This window comes from Canis lupus, chromosome 14 (assembly GCF_048164855.1).
Source record: "Canis lupus baileyi chromosome 14, mCanLup2.hap1, whole genome shotgun sequence".
NCBI classification, from domain to species: domain Eukaryota; kingdom Metazoa; phylum Chordata; class Mammalia; order Carnivora; family Canidae; genus Canis; species Canis lupus.
In genome coordinates this window covers 29833754-29841719 of record NC_132851.1, presented here as the reverse complement: position 1 = coordinate 29841719, position 7966 = coordinate 29833754, and the positions used below count along the sequence as shown (strand labels likewise).

At 53.3% G+C, this 7966-nt stretch overlaps 2 protein-coding genes across 4 annotated transcripts in view; one reads left to right on the top strand and one right to left on the bottom strand.

Moving 5' to 3' along the window:
• Positions 1–4266: 4266 nt before the first annotated feature.
• The window catches only part of LOC140604356 (uncharacterized), a 112194-nt gene continuing 108494 nt past the window's right edge, over positions 4267–7966 (bottom strand). Inside the window, exons 2-3 of the mRNA XM_072775695.1 lie at positions 7353–7604; positions 4267–5260 (exon numbers count right to left, since the gene is read on the bottom strand). Coding sequence (XP_072631796.1) covers positions 4775–5260; positions 7353–7604 — 738 coding nt within the window. The 3' untranslated portion in view covers positions 4267–4774. The remainder of the gene's footprint in view (positions 5261–7352; positions 7605–7966) is intronic.
• The window catches only part of ADCY8 (adenylate cyclase 8), a 214681-nt gene continuing 212276 nt past the window's right edge, over positions 5562–7966 (top strand). For 2 of the 3 annotated variants that reach the window (XM_072774517.1, XM_072774516.1), the window contains exon 1: positions 5563–7589. In XM_072774517.1, coding sequence (XP_072630618.1) covers positions 6630–7589 — 960 coding nt within the window. In that variant the 5' untranslated portion in view covers positions 5563–6629. Of the gene's footprint in view, positions 7590–7966 lie in introns of all 3 variants that reach the window. The other variant, XM_072774518.1, reaches the window with a different exon arrangement.

The following is a 7966-nucleotide window of genomic DNA, read 5'->3' as shown; positions in this document are numbered from 1 at the left end:
GTACACAAAAGGTCTTTTTTTTTTCTCTCTCTTGCATTTTTCAAGGCAAAGAAAATACAAGATAGAAACAGGATGGATACTTTGTTTTTCCTATTAGACATTGCATTGCATTCCAGATGAAATGTGGGTCCAAGGTTTTTAATTCATACACTGTTTCCATGGATGAACCCTACTTACTTTATTAATTTAAATAAGGTTGACACACAGTGTTATATTAGTTTTAGGGTACAGCATAATGATTCGACATTTACATACACTTTGAATAATGGCCGTGATAAAAAAGTAAGCCCTACTTACTTTACCCATTGACTTTTTCCTGGACTTCCATCAAAGCAGTTAATAAGGCCTTTGATATTTCCTAAGAGTAACGCTTGCAGGCAAAACAGGCATGTCCTCCCCCCACTTGCAGCTTTATTGAGGTATATTCGAATATAAAAAAAAATGTGCATATTTAAAACTTGTAAAACTTGGTATAAAATGTGAGTTCATCACCACAATCGAGTTGACACATCTGTCACTGCATTTTGTTACCATTTGCTTTGTTTTTTGTGTGTGGTGTGTGGTGTACATTTAAGATGTTCCTCTTCACTAATTTCATGTACTCTTCCTTTAAGGATTTCCAGCTTTGGAAGCTGCCCTGTCACAAACACCCTCCTTCCCCTTGGAAACAAGATCTCTCTGGTTTCAGGTCCCCTTCCTGAACTGAGTCCATCTTTTCTTTTACATGTGAATATTTTATGTCTTTAGTGAGTGGCAGGGTTTCTACGGGTATCTTGAAAAGGGCCCAGGGCTAATAAAATTTAAATTTATGTATTAATATACTTAACCTACAAAGTCAAAGATGCATTGGAGGAAAACAGATTTCCTTTTCTTTTTTTTTTTTTTTTTTTTAAAGCTCTAATTTTTTTTTAATTTATTTATGGTAGTCACAGAGAGAGAGAGCGGCAGAGACATAGGCAGAGGGAGAAGCAGGCTCCATGCACCGGGAGCCTGATGTGGGATTCAATCCCGGGTCTCCAGGATCGCGCCCTGGGCCAAAGGCAGGCGCCAAACCGCTGCGCCACCCAGGGATCCCCCAGATTTCCTTTTCTTAAACGCACCTCTGTAAATGTGGCCAGTGGTATGCATTGGCATCACAAGGCAAACAATAGTATGTTCTAATGGGACAAGAGGATGCTTTCCCACCACTACTCAAAGGAAGTAAACAAAAGCAATTATTTTGGTTAAATCCAGTATGTGAAAAATCTGCTTTTTCACAAACTGTAGAAACAGCATCTGTGGATTGAACCGCACAAAACCTAACAGACCCTCTACCCAGACAAGAATTAGTTCTGTTACTTGTATCTGCCATTCGGGGTCATGCTACCAGACTTCTCAAAGCCTAAAGATTTCAAAAGTCTCTTACTTAATTTGCATTTGGAAAGTCCAAAAATATCTGACATTTTCATTTCTATCAGTATTATTTAAATTAGGTCAACATTTGTTGACTACTCTGACAGCATTTTTACAAAGTGAATGCTAGAATTATACAATCTAAATTTATTTGCTGGAAAAAAAATAAATTTATTTGCTGGAATTTTGTTATCTATTAACCATGAGATCCCAGGCAAGTTACTTAGCCACATGGAGCCTCAGTATCTTAGCCAGTAAAATGGAAATAACACTTTTTCTCTTTAACTCAGAGAACTGCTGTGATGCTTAAATGGGATGTTTGTAAAGGTCTAAAGTGCTCAGTAAATTGTTGCTAATCTATTTTTTCACTCTTAAAGGTTTTATTTATTTATTCATCAGAGACACAGAGAGAGAGAGGCAGAGACATAGGCAGAGAGAGAAGCAGGCTCCACACAGGTCCTAGGTTGAAGGCAGGCACTCAACCCCTGAGCCACCCAGGCGTCCCAGTTGTTGCTAATCTTATTATCTTCACGTACACATGTGAAAATTAATAAAGGGAAACCTCAGTGAAGTCAGGGAGGGAGGTGGGAAGAGCAAGCCATAACCGGCAGAATTACAACTACAGGAAAAATTGTAATGTAGACTCCAAAGAAAAATCATCAACAGATAAGAATGATCAGTTCCAAGTCCCCAAGAGGTAAGACCTACACCGAATCTTCAAGAAATCCTCTACCCCTGCAACTTACCCATGAGAAACTGGCATCACCCCAAACTCTTGCCTTTCTCCAAAAGACTTGCTTTCAAATCAACCCTCCCCAACTTTCTCCTTCTCCTTATAAAATAGCATTCCTCTCCGTTGTCTGTTGGACTGACCTGTGTTTTTTCCATAGCTTGTATGTCCCAAATTGCTATTCCCAAGTAAACCTGTTTTTTTTTTTTCCTAGTAAAATAACTGATGGCTTCGTGTTTATGATTAATGCCATAGTTGCTAGAAACTGGAGGTGAAAAAAGAAAGAAAGAAACTGGAGGTAATGGGGCCAAGGAAAATCAGTTCTCCCCTTCAATGCATTCACTGCTTCATGGGGAGACATGAGAGACAAATGGGTAAGGAAGTGGGGGCAGAGCCAGTCCCCATAGTAAGTGCCACACCAGCAGTACCAGAACAGACTCGCAGACAACAGAGATGGGTCCACCAAGAAGACAAGGCGGTAAAGTGATCAAACACGTGTATCTGGAGTCTTAGGAATTGCAACCCAACTTCTGATACAGAAGGCGCAGAATCCACAGAAGTCCAACACATGCCCCTGAAGAATGTGAAAGTGGTACCAGGGTTTATAAAGGCAAGGTTACATAAGTTGTTTTGAAAGAATTGTGATTGGTGCTGGCAAAGTTTAAACTGACTTCCTATACATGGTTGGTTATTTGGCTAACAGGTGTTACATTATCTCTATTTTAGTCCATAGTAGGAGGATGTGTTCCAGAAGGTGGTAGATTTGCAATTGACAAAAGTCAAAAGTTCTGAGAATTACAACAGGGGATGTGCCTAGCCCCTACTTCCTTGAGATCCTTCTGACTCTATTTTGAGTGACTCCTTTTAGCAATGCTTCCTCCTTTTGGAAGCTTCTTTCACAGAAGGAAGTTCTGAATTTTCACAGGGAATAACAGGAAAGGATTTGTGCAGAGACACTGTCCAGGCTTTGAAGGATGAGGTGAATAGTATTTTGTGGGAAGGAAATGGCTGGGGAGATAGAAAGATACGGGGACAGTCCAAGAGAAGGCAACTGTGTATAAAAAGATAGTGAGTTTGCAAAGCATTGTCCCTGAACATAGCAGAGAACCACCCATAATAAATATGCAGGGAGTAAGTGATCACATGACCAGATGCCCATTGTAGCCTCAAAGCAGTTTGTTACCTTAAATGATCATCATTTGGTGGTTTGCATTCTCCAAAAAGTCTCTCAATATTTGTGTAATGCCAACACTGTCATTCGAAAACAGAATGTTTTGGGGGCTGCATGGCACTGTATCATCCCAACAAGAAGAATTGGATCTAGTTGTCATCCATGCTCTTGTTTAAAACAACCTGTTCTAACACCCCTTATGGCAAAGGAACTTTCAGAGGAGTCAGTTGACCAGATGCAACATTTTCTCCCTGATATTTTAGGTTCAACCTGAGTCTATTAAATTCTTTTTTTTTTTTTTCTGTAGCATGCTATGCTCATTCATCAGCTTGAGTCATTTTATCTGATTGGGTCCAGTCTCCCCCTCTTTGGCATGCCTTCTTTGCTGCTGAATAAATCATCCTGGGATATGTCCAGGAGGAAGATTTTCATAGGAAAGTTCCATCTGCATTCAACCTCTCATTTATTCAGGCTGAGTTCTCAGGCTCCCAAGGAGAAAGATTGAGAAAATAAAGAGGTGTCTTCCACTGCCAAGTTTACTAATATGGTCATTAGCACAGATGACTTGGGGCAGTGCCTGCAGGGAGAGGACACAGCTGGGCACACATCCTGGCATACGGTCTGCAAGAACCAGTCTCCCTCCCCCACCAGCCTTCTGCCCTCTTGGGGTCTCTCTTCAAGTCAAGACACTCCTTACTCCCCACCCCCACCCCTTCACTCCCCCACTCCCCACCCCCCACCAGACTTTCAGGAGAGCTGGAGAGGCTGATGAGTCCAAGCAATTCAGAAAGGGAGAAGCAAGCAGTGTTTCTTTTCGGCGACGATGATCATTAAGGTCTAGATAACTGCACAACTGAGTTTTGGGGAGCGCTTTGCCCTTAACCCCAGCCCCTTGGGAGTGGGACAGCTACTCCGGGAGATCTTTATAGTTACATTAATTCATCCACAAACCAGCTTAAAAATAGAACCGACCTTCTTTCTATTTAAAACCGAGCATTTAATTTTGTTCTCTTGAGAAATGGTAGACTGACAACTCTAAAGGTCTGGGATTAAAGGAGTCTTTTTGAGGGTGTATATCACATCCCAGAAATCTACTGTTATGGGAGACGGGGAAATGTTAGCCTTCTCTCTTGGGAGTCTCTATACAAGGCAACGGACCGGTTCTGGATTTAAACGGAAACGCATGTGTGTGGATAGGAAAGAATAAAAAGAAAAGAATTGGATCCTGTGTTTCTGGGACACAGTGGACACAAATAACCCTTGGCGATGGAGTCTGCGGCTGGGGAGGGGACCTAATCTAGAGCTATTCCTGCTCAGGGCAGGCGGAGAGAGGGGAGTTCCTCCTCGGGAGAGCAGGGGAAAATCGCTGGTTCCGGAGGGCTGCGGGGGCAGCCTGGCGGTCTCCTGGGCTTGCACGGGACGCCACGGGGAGCCGAGAAAGCGCCCGGGGCCTGACGTCATTGGCCATCAGCTGACTGTGCTCAGGGCCCGGGCCCCGCTGGCTGCAGCCGCAGTCGCTCGCGGTGGCGGAGGTGGCGGCCACCGCGGCTCCGCCACCTGCAGCCGGGCTCGGGGCTGCGGCCGCTACGCTTTGCCCCGGGCGCGGAGTCCAGAGGGCGGGAAACCGGGGCTGCAGCGGGCGGCTGGCAATGCGTTCCGCGCGTCCCCGTCTCTCTCCCCCTACTGTCAGCAGGGAGAAACTTGGTGTGCGCAGCGCTCGGGGGACGAGCCCCCCACCCCTCCGGATGGGGGTAGGAAAGGCTCTGGCTGGAAGCGGTCTCTGCATTTGCAGCGCGAGAGCTGGTTTCGCCAAAAGACGCCCGGGTGGTGGTGGTGGGGTGGGGTGGGGGCTGGGGGGGGGATGGAAAGGAGACCCCCTGTTTCATCGCGCTGGGCTCTCGGAGTCCGTGGGCAGAGCGGCCTACGAGAGTCCTGGCTCTGCACCTGCCGAGGACTGGAGCCAGTGCCTAAAAAGAAAAAAAAAATGTATATATATATATATATATGTATATAGTGGAGGAACCGGCCCGCGCGGCCAGCTGGAGCGCTGGATGCCCGCGCGGGGGGAGGCCGGGGCGCGCGCGGTCGCCCTCACCCACGCCAGCCTGCGCGTGCGGCTGCCTCCGAGACCCGGGGCGTCCTGGCCAGGTCTGGGTGCCAGCTCCCCGCCGCCTCCACCCCCGCCCGCCCGGTTCCGGGGGCGTGGCTCGGCGTGGGGGCGGGTTTAAGTCGCCGCGGGTGTCTGACCGATCTGACAGGTCTCCAAATTGCTCCCCGCCGCCGGGTGCCCGCAGCCCGCTTCGGAGCGCGCCGGGGTGGCACGCGGCGGGTCCCTGGATCCGGTGGCGTCTCCGTCGCCTGCCCCGCGGCTTCGGGCCTCCCTCCTCGCCGCACCCGCCCAGCCGCCGTTCTTGGCCTCAGGGATCCGCACCCGGTGGCTTCTCGGCGTCCTCAGGGCCATTGGCTTCGGATCCCCACTTTCTCCTGCGCCCCCCCTCCCTCCCGGGCCTCCCAGCTCCCGGCCCAAATGGACTCCGAAGAGCGAAGTGGAGGGAACGGGAACAGTGGGCTCCGACCCCTCGGAGGCACAGCTGGAAGGGCCGACCTCGCCTTCTAGCCGCGACTGGGACCCCGCCGCCCTCCCGCTTCCCCGAGGGATGCGACGGGCCAGAGCCAGCGCCGCGCTGTCAGCCCTCGGAGAGGAGACGGCCAGAGATGCGCCGAGGAGGGAGCCCCAGCACACCCCCTGCGCCAAATTAACTGTCTGGTGACTCGCTCGCCCCGAGGCTCCCACCTCTCCGCCTTCCGCGGGGCACCCCTCCACCCCCACGCCTCCCCCTTCTCTGCCCCCGCCCCCCAAGCTCCGCCCCGGCTCCCCATCCCGGCGCAATGGAGTTCTCCGAAGGGTTCTGCTCCGGCCACAGCGGCTAACTTCGCACCCGCCGTCGCCGCCGCCGCCGCTCCCCCTCGGGTCGGGGGTGCCCCGAGCCCAGTGCCGCAGCCCGGACCCGCCCGGCGCGCAGCAGAGCGCAGCACGGCGCCCAGGCGCCTCTCGGAGAGCCAAGGCTGCGCCAAGACGCAGAGCCGAGGAGCGGCCGGGAAGCCCGAGCCGGAGAAGGGGGCTGCGTGGCTCCGAGCGCCCGCGCCCGCGCGCATCCCAGCCGCGCCGTGGGGCAGGGGTCCGCGGCGACCCTCCGGGCGCCCTTTGCTCCGGGGCGCACTATGACCTGACGCGCGGGGGGCGGGGGGCCTCCTGTCCTGGGCTCGCGCGAGCGGGGCCGCGGGGCGGCCGCGGGGTCCCCGGGACCCGTCCCCCAGGCGCCTCGGCCCGGCGCCATGGAGCTCTCCGAGGTGCGCTGCCTGGGCGGCAGCGAGGAGCTCTACACCATCCACCCGACGCCCCCGGCCGGCGACGGCGGCGGCAGCGCTCGGCCGCAGCGGCTGCTATGGCAAACGGCGGTGCGGCACATCACGGAGCAGCGCTTCATGCACGGGCACCGGGGCGGCGGCGGCGGCGGGAGCAGAGGCTCCGGCAAAGCCGCGGCCCCTGCGGGCGGCGGCCCCAACCACCCCGCGGCGCAGCTGTGCGGAGACGCGGCGCTGCCCCTCTACTCGCTGGGCCCCGCGGAGAGGGCGCACGGCACCGGGGGCACCAAAGTCTTCCCGGAGCGCAGCGGCAGCGGCAGCGGCAGCGGCAGCGGCGGCGGGGGCGACCTGGGCTTCCTGCACCTCGACTGCGCCCCGAGCAACTCGGATTTCTTCCTCAGCGGGGGCTACAGCTACCGAGGGGTCATTTTCCCCACTCTGCGCAACTCTTTCAAGTCCCGGGATCTGGAGCGCCTCTACCAGCGCTATTTCCTGGGCCAGAGGCGCAAATCCGAAGTGGTGATGAACGTGCTGGACGTGCTGACCAAACTCACCCTCTTGGTCCTCCACTTGAGCCTGGCCTCGGCCCCCATGGACCCGCTCAAGGGCATCCTCCTGGGCTTCTTCACGGGCATCGAGGTGGTGATCTGCGCCCTGGTGGTGGTCAGGAAGGACACCACCTCGCACACGTACCTGCAGTACAGCGGTGTGGTCACTTGGGTGGCCATGACCACCCAGATCTTGGCAGCAGGCCTCGGCTATGGGCTTCTGGGTGATGGCATCGGCTACGTCCTCTTCACGCTGTTCGCCACCTACAGCATGCTGCCACTGCCGCTCACCTGGGCCATCCTGGCCGGCCTGGGCACCTCGCTGCTGCAGGTGGTCCTGCAGGTGGTCATCCCCCGGCTGGCGGTCATTTCCATCAACCAGGTAACTACTGCCTGCCTAGCTCTTCCCTCCCCTTGTCTCCCCTGGGTTATTTAGGAATAGCTTTTGGAGAGGCCCGCTTGCCTGGCTCATTTGGAGGCCCCTCCCCCAGCCTGGCGCAGTGCCCTGCACTTGGGAGGTCCTGGGTGTTGGGGGGATGGTGTTTCACCCATCTTAGAGGAGTTGGAAGTAAATGACCTCTAAAGTTTCTTCCAGCCCTGCCTTTCTCTTCTGCTTCTGTGAGTAATTCTTCTCTGTCGCCAGCTAAGAATCAGCCTTCTTTCTGTTCTGCACACTTCCCCCAGGATCTGTAGTCTCAGGAGCAGGAGACAGAGGGGAGGAGATGCACCCCGATTTAGAAGGTGACCCATTCCTTAACA